We start from the raw sequence: 20254 nt of genomic DNA on the forward strand, positions 1-20254 counted from the left end.
AGAGTTTATCTTTTTCGTTCCAAGTCTCCTTACCTGCTGTTTAGGTCACGTATGACGATCAACTAGATTTAGTGGATCTGTGCCAGATGTCTTTGCTCACATGGGTAGCTATAATACTTAAGACAAAGTTAACGTCTTTGTTTCGTGGTCCTTTTTTCGGTGGTTGCACTATAACTTATGAAATTAAATTAAGCACATTTTAAAGGCCAGATTTTGATAGAATGCTTGTGAAACTCGTCCAAAAAGTGTAGGCTAAAATGGCTAAAATTAATATGGAAAGAAATGATGGATGCGCTTCATTAAATGTAGGCTAGATAGGAGGCTGATATATATATATATATATATATATATATATATATATATATATATATATATATATATATATATATATTACTTTTTAATCTACAATCCTAGTTGGAAAAGCAGGATGCTATAAGCCCAGGGGCTCCAACAGGGAAAATATCCGAGTGAGGAAAGGAAACAAGGAAAAATAACATATTTTAAGAACAGTAACAACATCTAAACAAATATTTCCTATATAAACTATACAAACTTTAACAAAACAAGAGGAAGAGAAATTAGATAGGATAGTGTGCCTGAGTGTAACCTCAAGTAAGAGAACTCTAACCCAAGACAGTAGAAGACCATGGTACAGAGGCTATGGCATTACCCAAGACTAGAGAGCAATGGTTTGATTTTGAAGTGTCCTTCTCCTAGAGGAGCTGCTTACCATAACCAAAAAGTTGCCTCTACCCTTATCAAGAGGAAAGTAGCCACTTAACCATTGCAATGCAGCAGTTAACCCCCTTGGGTGAAGAAGAATTGGTTGGTAATTTCAGTGTTGTCGGGTGTATGAGAACAGAGGAGAATCTGTAAAGAATAGGCCAGACTATTTGGTGTATGTGTAGGCAAAGGGAAAGTGAACCGTAACCAGAGAGAAGGATCCAATGTAGTACTATCTGGCCAGTCAAAGGACTCGATATGTGTGTGTGTGTGTGTGGTAAGGAAATTATTGCTAGAATGTGCTATTACAGGGTAAGTGGAAGAGCAAATTGATGGATGTAATTGTGAAGAATGGCAGGATGTATACCTGATCATTATTGGGTTGAAACAAAAGTTTAAGTCGAAGAGTCAAGTGTGAAAAAAATTTCCGTAAGTGATCAAGACGAATAAGTTATATGAGAAGAAAGTAGAAGTATATAAGGGGGAACTGGGATCCAATATGGGGTAGCCTTAATGAAAATGAGATGTAAAGTGTAAAAGGAGGCTATATGATGAGGTCACAAGAAATTTCCTGAATTAAAGAGATTAGGAAGAGATTGAGGTGCAGGTTGACGATCGAAGAGTAGAGCAGGTGTAAGTATGCTAAAGGATGGATAAAGTAGTCAAGAATAAATGGAGATAAAAAGACATGATCAGTAACAAAACAGGTGGGAGAAGACGAATAAGAACTTTAGAAGGAATAAAAAAGTTGTTTTACAGTAAATGAATGCAGGAAGGTCAATGAACAAATTGATCACAAAATTATGAATATAAGTAGAGAGATGTTGTACATAAATTAATTCCTGAGTTAATGGAATAGTTTTTGAAGCTTAGGGGATAGAAGAGAGGCAGATTTAAAACATACGTAATTTGGAAGGGTTAGTGTATGTTTTATAATGCTAGTGAAAGTGAGGATGTAGGGAAGTCAATTAAGAAATAAAAGAAAATAAACACGGAGTTAATAGGGTTACAAGGGAAATATCTGCAGCTCAGTGGTGTGAGGGTGATCGACTAGCTGACCAAAGTTCGTAAGGTATGTAGATGAACAAGAGCTTCCAAAGGGATGGGTTAAAAGAATGTTTTATTTTATAAGTATTAAGGTGATGGAAGTACCAGTAAGAATTACAGTGGCTTATCGTTAATTCTATACCAGGGAAGGTGGATGGTAGGATTTTGATTAAAAAAGCAAGATGGCTGACAGAAGAACTGATAAGGAAAGAACAGTTTTATTTAACCGAGGAAGATAGCGTTTGGATCAAATAGTTGTTATGAAACAGTTATGTAAAAGCCTTGCAATGAAAGAGGAATATAAGCGACATAATTGTACCTATAAAAAGTTGATAAATCCGATTAGGAAGTACCGTACAAGATCGTGTCTTAGACTATATGTAACAGTAGTTAAACTGGCTAAAATGTAACTGATTTTGTATGAAAGTTGGTCTAAGATAAAGCTACCATACGTCTGGCTAATCGACATTTCTGTTGAAAGGGGGATGTAAGAGTTTAAAAAACTGACAGTGAATGTAGGGAAAATGTTTTGGGGGATAAGAGAATAGCTTGAGTGGAATTTGGAATAGTTGGTGTGTAGATAGTGGACTAGTGGAAAGAAACTGCAGAAGTTTTTGGAATTTGATAGTACATGCGAAGAATTGTAAGAAAATGGGAGTGAATAGAATCCAGGTATGTGAAATAATGAGTGCTAGTATTGAATGGTGGAAAAATTGAAGTAGTGGTTTCAAATAAATGTGTAAGAGTAAAAATAATCAACATGAGAAAAGGAGCTAGTCACAGAATAGACAAAGCAAGAAAGGTAACAGGTGGGTTCAAAATATTGGTAAGAGACTTGAGTTGTCTGTGGAAGCCCGGGTAGAAATGTATTAAAAGATTGTTGAACAACTCTCTTTTATAGAAATAAAATATGGATATTGAATGTTTATGAAAGTAAAGATAGGTTGAAGGTGTTGATATGAACTGCTTGGTTAGTAAATATGGTGTTAGGAGAATTGATAGTGAAAGAAATGTGGAGATATGTCAAAGGACATAGCGAAATATCCTATGGCGGTAAGTTTATGTGGAAGAAATGGATGACAGTAGATTAGGATGAAAAATTTATAATATAGAAATGCTAGGAAATAGCTTAAGGAAAGGCCTAGAAAGGGTTGGAAAGATGAATTGAAAAACATTTAGAATGGAGCGGCCTTGATTTTCATATATCCAAATCGCATGCCATAAATAGCCTACCTGTGATCCGGAGGCAGAGAAAATTAGATAGTAAAAGGTAATTGTGACTTTATATATATATATATATATATATATATATATATATATATATATATATATATATATATATATACATACATACATACATACATACATACATACATACATGTAACAACAACAAATACAGCCGTTTCTAATCCATTGCAGGTTTGGCCAGTTTTCATCACCACACTGGATTGGTGAGGGTGGAAGACATTTGTTTCATCGCTAACAACAAACCAGCCTATGTATATTGAGAGAGAGAGAGAGAGAGAGAGAGAGAGAGAGAGAGAGAGAGAGAGAGAGAGAGAGAGAGAGAGAGAGAGAGAGATCTTTTAGAGTCACGAATTTGGTTGCCTAAGGCCGAGTTTTGTAAGCTTACTTTTACAGACAATTTGAGTAATAGATATAAATTTGGATAGATTTTTTTTTTTTATAAAGCTTTTACATATATTCAAGCAAGGGCATAGTAAGACAAAAATGTATCCAAGCTACATATGATACCGAAGCTGTTTAAAAAATAAGCGTATGAAATTAGGCTTTGGATAACCCTAATGCATAGCTAAGAAAGAGGTCATTTTCAACATGTCTATTTTACATCCTTTGTTTGACCTTTAATAGGAAGTTTTTGCTTTCTCGTTAGAGAGAGAGAGAGAGAGAGAGAGAGAGAGAGAGAGAGAGAGAGAGAGAGAGAGAGAGAGAGAGAGTGGACAATCCACACCATAGGAATTGCTTTGTAGTTATGTAGTTTTCAAGATTCGAATTAATTTTTCGCAGAACCAATTGAAATTTTCTGTTGAAAATGAAATTAGTTCCACTTATATCATTGCTATGTAATTAGTGATATTGACCTTTTGTTTGAACATTTATCAATTTATTTTTATTATCTTTTCTGTTTTTTTTTTTTAGTTTTGTTTCCGTTAATCTATTCGTGTTCAATTAGCCACGACGTTATATGTACGTTTTTATATTTGCCTATATGGATATCTGTGAAGCATTTTCTCAAGTTATTCCCTTTTTGAGAGAGAGAGAGAGAGAGAGAGAGAGAGAGAGAGAGAGAGAGAGAGAGAGAGAGAGAGAGAGATTTAAAATAATTTCCGTGATATAGTTCTATAGGTAACTATAAAAAGCCAAATTTAAAATATAAGATTTTCGGGTTAACATTGTAATGTTCGCAGTTCGCTTTACATTACGTCATTATCTGCGCCGCGGCAAGAAATTTGAGACTAGCCTACGGCCTTCTTACTATTTTATACCAAGCAGCTCTTTGCGTACAGGTCTTTTTTGCTCTTAACTAAATTAGAAGGATTTAAACAACCTTGTTTAGTGTATTTCTCTCGGCAAAGTACGAAGGTATTGGTCTTAATGAACAAACTCGTGAACGAACTTGTCAATCAATGCATCTTTTCGAAAATGTTAATTACTGTGTTTATTTTTTAAATGTAATAATTGTAACAAGCTGCTTTATAAATTTATCGCATTTACAATTCTTTGAATTTACATTTAATGTTCATCATAGAATTTCATGAACTATATTGTAGCCAATGCTTATTTTTCCTGTTGTTAAGGTGGAGCTGAAAAACACTTGCACATCGTCTTATGTGTTTACACTCCCGTTCCAAGGCTTGTCTCTTAGAATTCATTTTACCTCGCCTTTTTATATATCTTACCGGTGTGTTGTAACAGTGGATTTATCTGCATGAGAACATGAAATTCGAACCTATTCGTAGAAGATAATACTAACCACTAAACGCTGCTCTCCAGCTGTTGACTCCATAACATACCTTAGTGTTTTCATTTTTTTTTCAGTTCTGTTTAATTGCTATAATGTATTTTCACTTAACCGGTATTATATATCATCATTATCATCCCCTCCTACTCATATTGACCCAAATAATTTCGTATAAGGACTATTATTTGTGTTGAAATCCAACAATGTTCTAGTCTCGGTGTTGCAATACGTCACATGCCTTTGAATCATTCGATGACGTCGAATAATGAACGTCGTAGTGTTTTCATTGATCACAAATTCGTTGTTTACTTTGCTACAAGAGAATATGTATTGTTAAAACACGCTTTTCTTTAATTTTATTAGAAGAATTCATTCAATACAAAGAATTGCCATAGATATCTTTATTAATTAAACCGCCAAGTCATGTGTTCAGTTTTAGAATAATTCAGTTACCCGTAAAATATCCGTTTTCTACTCTTTTGTTATGTTCCAGCAACGTTTTCATCACCTGTAAGAGAGAGTTAAGTGTTGAAAAGCCAGAAATTCCTTTAAAATATCCAAATACCCGTACGAAAAATAAGTAAAATATTTCTATAATTATTAATATTTAGGTAAATAATAATAGTATGCTCTTATTTTTGAGCTCTTATGGAAATAGAAATAATGACGATTGTAGCAGAAGGCTTTAATGCATACTTCCGGTCTAGTCGAACCTTCTCAAAACATCTGATGAGCGAAGTCCCATTGAACCTACAGCTGTAATTCACATAACATAGCTTATATTTATGTCAAAATGGTAAGGATCTTCTCATTTTTATTCGAAGCAGGAAAGGATTACGAATGAGTACGTTAGGAAAAGAAGTAATCTTAATTTTTCGTATAAAATGGAGTGTTATGTCAAGTGACATTCTCCAGGTAAAGCGGGGTCGCAATTAGTGTAGGCATTTCGCGCTTACGTATTTTACAAAGAGAATGCTTTGAGTTTTTTATATAATTATAATATATGTTCTCTCTACATTCTTGTATATAGTAATGATTACTCAGAAAGTGGTCTTGATTGTTAGAGGTTTGTTTTAATGTCATTTCTATCAGACCGCAGTATTGTTGACTTCTGGGTCAAGGTTGCTGTATAGCCTGCCGTAGGTGATATGTATGTAATATAGCACAATACTCGTAATAACTAAATAAAGAAGTATGGTATTTCTGGTGTTATTATTGGTACTATGAACTGTTCTTATGTCATTTTTTTTTCATTGTAGTTTATTCATTTTCATTCCTAGCTGGGACATTTTTTTCTATTGTAGCCCCTGGGCTTATAGCTTCCTCCTTTTCCAACTGGGTTTGTAGGTCAGCTAGTAATAATAATTAAGGAATTCTGTATTTTTCAAACTATATATGTTTTAAATTTCCTGAAGTTATTCCTAGAAAACTACATTTTATTAGGGAAACCAACAAACACATGAGCACCACCTAACCTTAAGTTTCCCACCTAATTTAACCTAAGAGCTGTAGCCTTACCTGCCAGCGGATCTTAGACTGCCGTATCTTTATCTCACCCAGAGACTAATTCTCAACACTTTGTTTCTCAACTGACCACTCCTGAAACGTGTTTTTCACATATATCTTGTCGCTTAACCGGTCCATAGAACTTGGAAAACATATTTCTGACTGTTAACATCAAAACCATTTAAAATACCTCTAATAACACAAGTTACATGAACATTTTTATGGATCCCTTTATTAAGGTAATTTTTCTTAAATATGAATTAACAAAATATTTCATATGTATGACGTAATTTTGGGAGAAGCTGTTATTAAAAGTGTTGGAGCTAGTATAGGAATTGTGGAGGTAGGAGATTGGCCAAGCAAAACTCCCATGGCAGGAAAAAAGTTACGTTCGGAGGTTACAAAAGGGTATCAGAACTAATAATACAGTAAATGGGAAATCTAAGTTTAGACAGGCGAATCACCTGTCACAAATTATATAAACACTCATTCGGTCATAGTAACCACGGCAAAAGCAGAGAAAATGGTGATGGAGTTCAAACTAGTGTTTTAGTAGTGTTATATCCAAATATATTGGCAAAAATTGGTTTACGAATATTGTTTAAACGTTTAAATGCTGCTCATGAATGGCAGAGGCAAGGGACAGTGACATTGCCCAATCAAGCAGGACAATATCCGCTCCCTCTCCACCTAAGCTAGGAGGATCAGGCAATGGCTGCTGATGACTCAGCAGATAGACCTATATGCTCCCCAAACCCCCCATCCTTAGCTTACAAGGATGGTGAGGTTGCAGCGACTAAAGGAACTAACGAGTTTGATTGGGACTCGAACTCCAGTCAGGCGTTGACCAGTCAGGGACATTACCACATCGGCCACCGCAACCCTCAGTAAAGTAAAGCCCTGTAGGGTAGGTCTGTTCAATTTATCATTAAACCCAAGCTAAATTATTGTACAGGCAGGCAGATTATCATTGCTAGTTCAATTTGTAATTACCATGTAGGTTTCGTATTAGAGGACAGATATTTAGGCGACTGAAGCTGATATAAATCGAATACTGTACAGTGCACTAAAGCTCTTTTAACTTTTTTGAACCCCATTACCTCTACTGTAATTGGAAACTGATAATTCACGACAGCGTAGGGGTGGTTGCAAAATGAGCTATGTGAACCCTTGTAAGATGTTCATTCATGGGGCAAAAGCAAGTAGAAATGATCATAATTGCAAGAATTTTATGTTTTCGTGCATTTCCTGCCATGCGCTAGCCTTATGAAATGGATGGAACGTTTGTGGGAAGTTGGGTCACAGTTCTTGAAATAAATAAAATTATTCTAACTGCTAAACTAACTTACAATACTGTACTCTACTCTCTTGACCTAACCATTAGAAAAATTTTATGATATACCCAGCATGCTACAAACTATGAAAATTGATGAATACTTATCTGTTTTATTAATAAATGACCCAAGGTTCAACACACTATGAACACTCAGCTCATGAAAGAAACACTCGTATATGCACAAAGTAAATTTTATAGCATCTGCCATGCATTTTGTTATTTATATAAACTGTGAATGCTGATCAGGTCGGTTAATGGAGGACCCAGTGTTCTACACACTATCAACACTAGCTGCATGATAGGAACATGCACATTATAAAGCTGGATTTTTTTAACATAAGATTTATATAAATGTTCACTAGATCTGATTGACATTTTCCTAATTTGGGTGACTCATCCTAAACACCGTTGTTCGTATGTGTATTCAAACCTTCGTCGTTTTAAATGGGTAAGTTTTTGACGCACTTTTTTTACGACCATATTCAAGATTTCTTGTGTGTATGGCAAAATGTATGGTTGTACCATGTTCCCACTAGTGCTTAGGTGAGGCAATGCTTGTGTAAACACAGCCACTTAGCTTTTTGTCACCGTGACAGTCGCACATCTGTTACTACCTTACTCTTGGTGCTTTGTTTGAAATACTTACTCTGCTTCTCATAATGAGAGTTAAACCAGTTTATGAGAACCTGTGATGGTCTTGAACGTTACCCTTGTGCGACGTGTAGAAATTGATCCTCAGCCCTTGGGTGCTATGTGCAGGGGAAAAAAATGTGATGTAAATTCCCTTTGTGATTTTTTCAAGGATTAATCGTCTTCTCAATGGAAAAAGTATAACGGTCGCAGGAAGAAGAAAGCTAAACGGGATTGTTCCCTGCCTACAGCTTCCTCCTGGAAAGAAAAAGAAGCTGAAGTATTCTATTTTAAACTCTGAACATAACTTGTCTAATTCTTTGTTATCAGAATTTTCAGAAACTTATATCAGAGGAGGACAGCCATTTCTTTGTTCATGATTTTGGGGATGTGGCATCTCCTGCCCTATTTAGTTGGGCTGAGAATGCCATGGGTAATTGTGATCCTGTAGCATCTGCTGATTTAAAGACAGGATAATCCCTGAATTCTGCTGGGTTCGAGAACTTTACGCGGTCTCCATCCCCTCTGACGATTGTTTTGAGTTATGAGCAGTTGATAATGGATGTGGGAGATCAAGGAGATTTCTCACTTGTCCCAGAAATTCCCCTTCACAGGTAAGGAATATTTCTTCTCAGTGTATGTCGCATCAATCTACGAGTGCCTGAAATATGTCTCCCCATACACTGTATGGTTATGATTTTAGGCGATTCATACTACTGGAGTTTCTCAAGAACTTGCTCTTCTTGTGACTCTACGAAAAGAAGGAGAGAAAGCGAAACAAGCTTCCCTAGAAAATCGATAAGCTTCCCAGGTACCCCATGGATTTCAAAGGGTCGACTTTTCCAAAGAAGGAAGTGGTGTGTCTTTCCCCTAATAAAACATCTAGTCAGAGAGATCAACAATTTTTGTCTTATTGCACTCTTGCTAGTTCTAACCTCCCAGGCGTCTGCACTCCCACAAACAATCCCCACGTATACTTCCTCATAAATCTACTGAGAAGCATTGGTAAGTGTTTCCATAGGAATTTGCCACGTGTCCTAGTGCGCGCGGCCCACCAGGACGCGCCACCACTTATACACAGGCCAACAGGATACGCCACCACCATTACGCATCCCCCTGGCGTAATTCTCGAGTGATGTCTTCCAAGTAGGATATGACTACTGCTCTTCAATGAATCATAGATCTAATCCTCCAAATTATGAGGAAGAATCTTCAGTGTTAGAGGTTAGACCTTGGCCTCTATCTAGTGACAGGAATATCATGGGCTAGTTTCCCTGTGACAGATTATGCTCAGCATAGGCACAAATCAAATGAGGATTATAGAAGTGATATAAATTGCAGAAAAACAGTATAGTACTAAATGCAAATTAGCCAAGAAGGGGGGTAAAACCCTCTCTTCCTCTGCTATTCGAGCTGAAAGTGAAGAATAACTGGCCTTTTCTTTTCCTTTCAGTCTTCCCCTTTCTTGGGTTACAAATTCGGAAGACCTTACCAGTTGGATTAGATCTTGTTAAATGTAAACACGACAGTGTGAGGCTGTTTTGTACAGTACTCGGGTACAGAAGAGTATTTTTTCCCCACACTTCTTATGTGGGGGAGTGTGACATAACCAGGCAAACCCATAATTATATATATGATCCACGCAACGTGATTCAAGCAAACCCATCACATACAGTATTTTTGCCAGGTACACGGCACAGGTTTTTGTCTTGGAAAACCCTTGTAGCCAGGGCTGTGCACCTGCTAGTATTGCTAAACCAGGGATAAGGATCCTTAACACTTTATGTATCTCAGATGCTCGAGATCTAAGTATCCATGGTTAAGTTTTCTAGTCAGTAGGAATTGGGACTTCCTCCCACCTGAGGATGAGTCTCCTATAGTAAAGGACGATGGCTTGTGTTTAAGTAGGAACAAATAACAAATTTAGAAGTACCGGCAATTTGTATTTTTCTGAACTACAAACTTGATTCCTTTACTCATACTTTCCCACCAGCACCAACCCCCTAGAAAGTCTCAGCTGCTATCAAAGTAGTTTGTCGGTGAGCCAGCAGGGGTGGCTGTTACCCCTCTACCGACAAGTAACGACCAGCTTGTTATTGACACTCCTTTTATAATTTTTAACTGTCGTTTTCCAACTTCACTGTTATCATTCTCTTATGTACTGTAAACAACTCAGTTTTCAATATTAATCTTACCCGATGATCATGTAGCTGTCAACTCTGTTGCCCGACAGAAATCTACGGTCGGGATACGCCAGCGATCGCTATACAGGTGGGGGTGTACACAACAGCGCCATCTGTGAGCAGGTACTCAAGTACTTGTCAACAAGAACTCAATTTTTCCTCTGTCGTGCCACCGGCTAGACCTACTTGGATACGCTGTTGATTCTGGAGTTATTGTTCACGATTTGGTGATGTATTTGCTCTAGAGTTTAGCCTTCGCTATTCAGGAAGCTTTATCATTAGCTTAGCAAGCTTTTGGAATTAATTTGATTTAATTATGGTGACGAAGAGAGTATGGACTCTCTTTCACTTTTAAATGGCCGACCCTTCCCTTAGACGGAAGTGTTGGTGTCGAAGAGAGTATAGACTCTCTTTCACTTTTTATACCCACCCTTCCCTTAGACGGAAGTGTGTTTAGGTTTTTGGTAATTTTGCTTAACAAAGTTATAGATTTATTTTATATCTCTCCGCCATTTATAGGCCTCTTCGATTAACTTCCATTTATTATAAACTTATAAAAATTAATTTTTATGTTTGTTTATTTGCGACCTTTCCTAATAGTAGGCGGTCCTTACTTGGAACCGAAGTTAATTAACATTGAGCCCGTCATATCGTTTTTCCTGTTAAGAATTTATGCTATTTTAATTTTAATGTTTTTGAAAGACTTTCTTTGATAGTCTCGTACTGTTTTCAAAGTTGAACTAACGTTTTGTTTAGTCTCCGCAGTTGTTGACGTTCAGAACGTTCAACTTGCGCTCTATCGTTACGATAGAGAGAGAGTATTTCACGGTTTCACGTTGCAGTAAGAGTAAACCGATTCTAGCGTTTCGTTCATTCTTTCTTAGCTTAAATGGTTTTAATTCTAATAAAAGAACTTTTTATTTGGGAAACCTTTCAGTTTTTTTCCTTTAACAAATAATATGTTTTAACGATATATATAATTGGGCTCATCTCTCAGGTTCTAAGTCAAGAGAGAGAGAGAGAGAGATAGAGACGGAGGGAGAGAGAGGAGGATAAACGTTTCGTTCAAGCGGGTAACGTTGTTCTCGTTTTTTGCTCTTCTCCCTAGTCGCTATAGGGGAAGAAGGTAAAACGTTTCTAGAGTTTTATTCTTGTTCCCAGGCTTTATGCGGTGAGAGATTTTAAACGTAGTTTATTTGATCTAGTGTTTAGTCTCTTTTCCAGCCACTGAATTCTTTATCTTTCATTATGTTTTTCTGTTACATTGTAATACTGTTTTCGCAATTACTACCTTTTAATGAAGGATAGGATTGCGTGTTTCAGGTACAAACCACTTAAAGTTTCGAGTTCAGTGAAATAAGTGCAAACAGAAAATCAAAAGTGATAAAGTGATATGCGCAAAGTGTTACAGTGTTGCGTTCGAGGGTTCGTCTGTTCGTGCCAGTTGTTCACCTAGTCCGATACCTCTTACAAGCTCCCAAGCCCAGGGGAGAAGTAATGTCGAAGGACTTATGGGTTCCACAGGCCTTGATCAACGAACAGACGTTTCCCTCCGTGGTTTCGGGTGTATCTACACACGTTGCCGACGTGATCACCCCACCCACACAAAGACGAGAGAGCCCATTTATTCCTCGTCTGCGGAAGAGGTTTCTCGCAGAAACCATGGACCAAATCTTGCAGCTTTTAAGTGCAAGTCGGTCCCTTCCGCGCAAGTCCAACGGCCTAGGTGTAGCCACTGGGTCAGTTCGGACTTGCTGCAGTACGACAACTGCACACCTCCCAAGAGAGGCAAGGTGGTACCGCAACAGGCAGTAACTCCGTCTGTTGCCGCACCAGCGGTTTTAGACCCTCAGTCACAACGGACAGTAGCTCCGTTTGTTGTTGTCTTTCATAGACCCTAGTGGTCCATGCTGCAGACTATACAGTCTCAGCTTGCTCCTTCATGCAGGAGTATCATGCTGGAAGGTTGACAATGCACCTGTTAACCTACAACCCGCCGAGGTTGTGCGCTCAGCAGATACTGCGGCTGCCTGCTCCCACCCTCCACCTGTGAGAGCTCCACCACCGATGCGCAGTCCACCCTGCCAGACGCATGTTCTTGCTGCACCATCTGCTAACATGCGTGAGCTACCGCATCAGCAGTGGGAAGGTTCTGTAGAGCTGCCGGGTTCCAGCACTATGCGGCATTCTCCGCAGCCCATGCAGCATGCTCTGCATACCTTACAGCATGCTCCGCATACCATGCAGCATGCTCTGCATACCTTACAGCATGCTCCGCATACCATGCAGCATGAGCCGCATACCTTACAGCATGCTCCGCATACCATACCGCATGCTCCTCAACCCACCGCAGCCCCTCCCACGCTCCAGCACTCTGCTTTTGTTGTTGCTAGCTCCCACACTCCGACTGCGGAGAAGGTTGACGATGCACCCGTGGGCCTAGACCTCCCACGGTTGTGCGCCCGGCATGGCTTCCTGCTCTCACACTCTTGTTGTGAGAGCTCCTCCACCCATGCACAAGTCAACCCTGCCAGATGTATGATGACTCCCACACACAGAGCACTCCATTGCCGTGCGTGAGCTACCACAAGCTGCCGTGTTTTGACACGGTGTGTCAGCCTCCGCAACACACTGTGGTTACCGCCACTCGCCAGCAGCAAACTAGTCAGTCAGGAGTTGAGGCTTCCCCACACAACTTTGGTTGTTGCCAACTCACAAACTGTCATACAGTTACATGACGTTGCCTTCTGGTCTGCTACTTATACACCAGTGCTGTATGTCCTCACGCTCCTGTTGTGGTTGACAGTTCAGTTTTTGACAGTTCACAGACTGTCAAGCAGTTTCATAACGTTGCCTTCTGGTCTGCTGCTTTTGCACCAGTGAAACCCTCACTGAGAGAACCTAGCTTTTCTCGGATATGGTTCCTGTAGATGAGAAAGTGCTGTTCTCCCTCCTTCTGATATTCCCTTGAAGAGGACTCTGTCATTTGGAGAGGAGCCTTAAGCTGCTTAGCCTCCTATGGACTTTTATTTAAGCATAACATGCTTCCAGGGAGGGTAAATGGTTCCGCTTCAGTCGCTAACCCCGTCTGTTGCCACACCTGCTCCCATAGACCTTGGGCTTTGTTGCAAGACATGCAGTCCAAGCTTAGTCCTTGATAGAGGATTTTTTACGGAGTCAGTGTGTCACTGGGAAGACGTTCAACAACCAGCAGAGGTGACGTTGTGACGCAGTGCGGCAACCTCAGCAACCCGATAAGGAGTTGTCTGTACTACCCAGACAGTCTAGACAGTTTCGGGTTGTCGCTGTACTTCCTCGCTTCCCCATGGTTGACAGTTCACAGACTGTGCAGCAGTACCATGATCTTGTGTCCGGCTCCGTCACGCATCCACCAGTGCGACCGGATTCAGCGAGTCAGACGTTGCCCACTCCGTTGCCGTTTCCTCATCAGTTTCGGATGAGGAACCCTCTGATGAGGACATGGCTGAACGAGAAGATCAATCCCCAGCCCTGCTATCCATCCAGAAGATGCTGAAGAAGGAATACGGCCCTGTCAGGCTGTGGATGAGTCTGGTTAGGACACTGTCATCCGTGGTGCATTTGGTGTCACTTGGAAGACTACACCTCCGTCCTCTTCGGTTTCATCTAGCTCTTCACTGGAAAAGGACAAGACGCTACAAGCGGTCTCGATCCCGGTTTCCGGAAGATAAATCTGGTCTAACCTGAGGAAAGGACTTTATCAACCTTTTATAGGGTCTTCCCCTGACTGTTCAGACTCCCAACCACGTTCTCTTCTCAGACGCATCGGACGTAGGCTGGGGTGCGACCTTAGGCGGTAGGGAATGCTCGGGATTATGGAACTCGCGTCAAAGGACAATGCATTTTAACTGCAAGAAGCTTCTGGCAGTAAGTCTGACCTGGAAAAGCTTCAGGTCTCTCCTTCAAGACAAAGTAATGGAGGTCAACACGGACAACTCCCTGCTTTGATGTTCATCTCCTAGCAAGGAGGGACCTACTCTCTGACATGGTGCGAGTTCGCTAGTGACCTCCTCTCCTGTTCAACAGGTCTTGACTTTTCACTAGTAACAAATTTCTTCCAAGGCAACTTGAATGTCTTAGCAGTTTGTCTCAGTAGGAAGGGACAATAATTCCAACATATTGGACCCTCCACAGAGATGTATGCAAGAGACTTTGGGTCACTTGGGGCCATCCAACCATGGATCTCTTCGCAACCTCGATGTCCAAGAGTCTCTCAACAGACCCAGCAGTGGTTCTTTTAGATGCCTTTCTACTAGATTAGTCTCATCTAGATCTATATGCATTCCCTCCGTTCTAGTTTGTCAACAAGGTACTGCAGAAGTTCGCCTCTCACGTTGGGACAAAGTTGACACTAGTTGCTTCCCTCTGGCCCGCGAGAGAATAACTTACCGAGGTACTTCGATGGCTAGTAGACGTTCCCAGAACTCTTCCCCTAAGGGTGGACCTGCTACGTCTGCCACGCGTAAGAAGGTACTCCAAGGCCTCCACGCTCTTCGTCTCACTGCCTTCAGAGTATCGAAAGACTCTCGAGAACTAGAGGTTTTTCGAAGGAGGCACCAGAGCGATTGTTAGAGCAAGGAGAACATCCACCCTTAGAGTCTACCAATCGAAGTGGGGAATCTTCCTAAACTGGTGCAAGTCAGTATCAGTATCCTCGACCAGTACCTCTGTAACTCAAATAGCTGACTTCCTCTTATATCTGAGAAAAGAGCGATCTCTTTCAGCTCCCACTTTCAAGGGTTACAGAAGCTTGTTGGCATCAGTCTTCCGTCACAGAGGCTTAGATCTTTTTAACAATAAAGATCTACAGGACCTCCTTAAGTCTTTTGAGACCACGAAGGAGCGTCGTTTGGTTACACCTGGTTGGAATTTAGACGTGGTTCTAAGATTCCTTATGTTAGACAGGTTCGAACCACTTCAATCAGCCTCCCTGAAAGATCTCACCTTTAAGACTTTTCCTGATATGCTTTACCAGCTAAAAGAGTCAGTGAGATTCATGCCTTCAGCAAGAACATCGGATTTTCATCCGAAACGGCTACATGTTCTACATCTTGGTTTTCTAGCCAAACACGAGCTGCCTTCTCGGCCTTGACCAATATCGTTCGTTATTCCAAACTTATCGATATGGTTGGAAAGGAACTAGAAAGAGTATTATGTCCTGTAGAGCTCTTAAGTTCTTTTTTAAAAAACCTTTATGAGGCCCGTCTGAAGCTTTATGGTGTTCAGTTAAGAATTCATCTTTGCCTATGTCAGAGAATTCTTTATCCTATTATTTTCAGACTGTTAATACGAGAAGCTCATTCCCTTCTGAATGAGGAAGACCAAGCTTGGCTGAAGGTAAGGACACACGAAGTTAGAGCTATCACAACTTCCGTGACCTTTTAATAAAATAGATCTCTGCAAAATATTTTCGACGCAACCTTTTGGAAAAGCTAATCAGTGTTCGCGTCTTTTATCTTAAGAATGTCCAGTCTCTTTACGAGAACTGCTACACTCTGGGACCATTCGTAGCAACGAGTGCAGTAGTGGTGGGGGCTCCACCACTACAATTCCCTAATTCCAGAACCTTTTTAATCTTTCTCTTGAAATATTTCTGGGTTGTCCGGAAGGCTAAGAAGCCTTCCGCATCCTGGTTGATTTGGCGGGTGGTCAAATTCTTTCTTGAGAAGCGCCTAGATTAGAGGTTGTGATGAGGTCCTTTAGTATGGGTTGCAGCCCTTAATACTTCAGCACCTAGGAGTCGCTCAGCATCCTAAGAGGATCGCTAGGCTCAGTAAGGAAGACGTACTTAAAAAGGCAGAGTAATGGTTCAAGTCGACTTCCTTACCAGGTACTTATTTATTTTATGTTTGTTATTTTGAATAACGGCTAAAATAAGATACGGGATACTTAGCTTCTTTGTTAACATGTATGCTGGTCTCCACCCACCACCCTGGGTGTGAATCAGCTACATGATCATCGGGTAAGATTAATATTGAAAAATGTTATTTTCATTAGTAAAATAAATTTTTGAATATACTTACCCGATGATCATGAATTTAAGGACCCGCCCTTCCTCCCCATAGAGAACCAGTGGACCGAGGAGAAAATTGAGTTCTTGTTGACAAGAAGTACTTGAGTACCTGCTCACAGATGGCGCTGTTGTGTACACCCCCACCTGTATAGCGATCGCTGGCGTATCCCGACCGTAGATTTCTGTCGGGCAACAGAGTTGACAGCTACATGATCATCGGGTAAGTATATTCAAAAATTTATTTTACTAATGAAAATAACATGTTTGTATAGTTAGGAAAAATGAAAATTACATTAAAAATTGTAATTTTTGTGCTTATTAATGGTTGTGGTCTTTATTTCTTCCAGATTGTAACTGACTTGTCATTGGAATGGAGACTCGGCCATTGAGAAGCCATGAAATTATAAACAACCCTCTAATGCGTCCACCTAATTACCAGGCTCTTGACCAACCATCCCACTCTGCTGTAAGTACAGTAATGCATTCATTGGGGTTATAGATTGAAGGCTGTATTATTGGTAAGATTGACATATTGATTAATATTTCACTTCAAATACTGTAGTGTCTGTTTCTATCCTTTGGTCATTTGATGGAGGATAAATAACCATAATTTATGTTTGAAGCCATGTTGTGAGAATTAAAAAGAAGTTTCCTTAACTTCTTTTTGTTTTCAATACAGTGTACTCTTTATCATCACAATAGTTACTAATGTGCATGGTAGAGTATATGTTAAAATGTTTATAAGTCATAAAACTGAAATGTAAGATTCAAAGTAATTAATGCTTTCCTAAAATTTCTCGATATTTAAATGCTAGAAAGGGCAGATGTGTTTTTAAGGAATTGTACCTTTTCTTTAAATCATTTGCCGTCAGTTATTGGAAACGTCTTACCAGTTTTAGTGTCCCTATATTGAAAACATATCTGGATGAGTTTTCCATTTGTTTTCATTGGCCATATAACTAATATTTTGCATTGTTTCTTATCTAGAGTAAATTAACTAAGAGGTCTACCCTGAGATCCCAAAAGTGAGAGCAAGATTTCTGCTCAGTTAAGGGGTTCTGGATCTTTAGTCACTCGGTGACAAGATTTGAAGATGGAGGCAAGAAATACTTTTTAATTTTTGTTTGAAATTTGTGTCTTAACATTTAATTGAATAATTTCTTCAGTGTTGGAAATTAGTTTTTTTTCTAGTTCTATCTAGGGTGTCTAACTTTGTGCTGTGTACATGTAAGAGAAATGTTTGTGGTGTTGGAATGTTTCTTGTTTGGTGATTCCATAACACCTTTTGATTATGCTTTTTGTGATTTTACATTTCCTTTTCTTACAAATCTGGTGTAATATTTTAATCTGATAATAGGTCATGATGTTAAACACTGTGTTTATATAAATTAGAAATATTCTCACTACTACTAAAGCTCAAACGCTAAATAAGGATGGATAAAGCATTTCTGAATGGCTGACAAGAATTGAGAAAAGAAGCCAAACTGTGTGTTGAATAAACCTCTTCCTCTTATAATGGCTGTGAGCTGCAATCAAGAAACTTAAAATCTTTTACAATTGTTAACCGTAAGATATTCTACAGCCATTAGGAACCTTACGATCAGGAATCATGCAATGGGGATCCACATGATCTGAGAGATTGGAATTTGCAGTCGTACCTCAAGGGTTTGTTGCCTTTGATTCACCAGGGAACTTGTTTACCTTTCCCTGTTACCATTTTCTACAAAGTCCTCCTACCACTGAAGAGAAGGAGGAAGGAATTGCCAAAGCACAGGATGACCAATCTGGTGAGGTTTCTTGAGACTTAAGCCAGTCCCTCTGCATGGTTATGTGGGAGGGGCAGTGCTGTATTAAAACACAAACCCCAGGAAGATTTTTCAGGACATGGTACAAGACCTCATATAAGACTGTGCAGAAGTGCTGCCATTGTTCTTCTCCTGGCTTGGGATATTTCTAAGGCCCTTTCTATCCCTCTTTTACCTGTTTCTCCGGTTCCTCAACTGTTGGATAAAGACATCGAGATTCAGAGGGACCCTGATTGCTCCGAAGCAGTCACACACTGAATGGTATCCTAATTAGCTTTTTCTTTTTCTTTTCTTATTGGAGAAGCTCCTCACTTTCCTTGGTAAAGATACTGCTCAGTCATCTATTCAACTTGGATTCAGGCTTGAACTCTTCACCATAATCAACAAGACTCTTGAGGAGTGTAGGGGGTAAAGCTGATGCAGTCTGGGCCTCCTAGAGAGCTTAAGTCACTTGGAGAAATTCCTCATATAGCCTTTATAATTATAACGGATAGAAGTAAACGTGCACAGTGGCAATTATTACCACTAGAATAACTTGCTGAAACTTTCTAGGGCCAAAATAGAAACATTGAAATTTTTGGAAATTTCCATCTATGGGATTTTTCATTGAAAATATGGGATAACTGAAAATCCTCATAGCCTTTACCATATAATTATAACAGATAGAAAGTAAATGTGCGCCGTGGCAATAAATACCTAATGGATTGGGCCTGTGAGACTTTTCATTGAAACTGTGGGGAAACTAAAATTCCTCATAATGCCATTATAATTATAATGGATAGAAGCAAGCATGTGCAGTGGCAATAAATACGTCTAGAATGACTCCCTGAAACATTCCAGGTCCCAAATGGAAAAATCTAGATTTTTGGAATTTTCCACTTGCGGGACTTTTCATTGAAAATATGGGGAAACTTAAGTTCCCCATATAGCCTTTAGGATTATAATGGATATAAGTAAATGTGTGGAGTGGCAATGAATATTAATAGAATGACTCCCTGAAACATTCTAGGGACAAAATGGAAACATTACTCTCCTAACGAGAGAATGCTTTGACGAAGTCATCATGCTTCAACAGGGTATATCGTATCCATGTTGAAGTATTGTGACGGGCAAGAGAGCTCTTGAACTTGGGGAAATTTCTCCCCTAGTTTAAATCTAAAGTTCTCTCTCTCATTCATCTATTTCTTCTCAATATTACTTGCAATGATTAATCATGTACATGTTAATACTATACTAAGTTATTTATTTTAAGCATTATTAACAGAATATGGCTTGATCATAGTTATCGAAGTATTTTGGAACTAGCCATTATTTTAGCCTTTTTAAAACCCAATAAGGATAAGTTTTTAGCAGCAAGCTATTGACCACTTGCATTGACATCTTGTTTATGTAATATCATGGAGAAGATGGTCAATGCAAGACTGGTATGATACCTGGAAAGGAAAGATATTTTATCACTTATCCAGTGTGGATTTAGAAAGATGCACTCAACAACTGATGTGTTGATATGACTTGAGTCCTCTATTTGTGAAGCCTTTTGACCTTGAAAGGGCATATGATAATGTATGGAGATATGGTATACTGAAAACCATTCATAATTTAGGATTGAGAGGAAAGCTACTATTGGTCATTCAAGCATTTGTTTCACATAGATTTTTTCCAAGTTAGAGTAGGTGAAAGTCTGTTGGAAAAAAAAATGTCAGGAAGGAGGAGTTACCCAGGGTAGTATGCTAATTGTAACCCTATTTGCATCAGCCTTTAATGGGATATCCTCTGTTATTCCCCAAGATATTCTCTCAATGCTCTTTGTAGATGATCTCCATATCATTTGCAGGAACTAGAATGTCAATGGTTGAGAGAAAACTACAACTTTCAATTCACAAAATTATTCACTGGGCTGATATGAATGGATTTAAGTTTTCGACAAGTAAAACTGTTTTTGTCCATTTCTGTCATATTCCGGGAGTACATCCAGACCCTGATATATAC

At 39.2% G+C, this 20254-nt stretch overlaps 1 protein-coding gene across 9 annotated transcripts in view; it reads left to right on the forward strand.

The window, feature by feature from the left end:
• ClC-c (chloride channel protein 3) overlaps nucleotides 1-20254 on the forward strand; it is a 153647-nt gene that overhangs the window by 29766 nt on the left and 103627 nt on the right. For 5 of the 9 annotated variants that reach the window (XR_011045386.1, XM_068379250.1, XM_068379253.1 and 2 more), the window contains exons 1-2: nucleotides 5392-5549; nucleotides 16808-16926. Coding sequence is in view for 8 of the 9 variants with exons in the window: in XM_068379250.1 (XP_068235351.1) it covers nucleotides 16831-16926 (96 nt within the window). In the remaining variant the exon portion in view is untranslated. Of the gene's footprint in view, nucleotides 1-5391; nucleotides 5550-16807; nucleotides 16927-17447; nucleotides 17560-20254 lie in introns of those variants that run through there. The other 4 variants (XM_068379256.1, XM_068379257.1, XM_068379258.1 and 1 more) reach the window with 2 other exon arrangements.

The sequence above is a fragment of the Palaemon carinicauda genome, chromosome 8 (genome assembly GCF_036898095.1).
Source record: "Palaemon carinicauda isolate YSFRI2023 chromosome 8, ASM3689809v2, whole genome shotgun sequence".
In the NCBI taxonomy this organism is placed as follows: domain Eukaryota; kingdom Metazoa; phylum Arthropoda; class Malacostraca; order Decapoda; family Palaemonidae; genus Palaemon; species Palaemon carinicauda.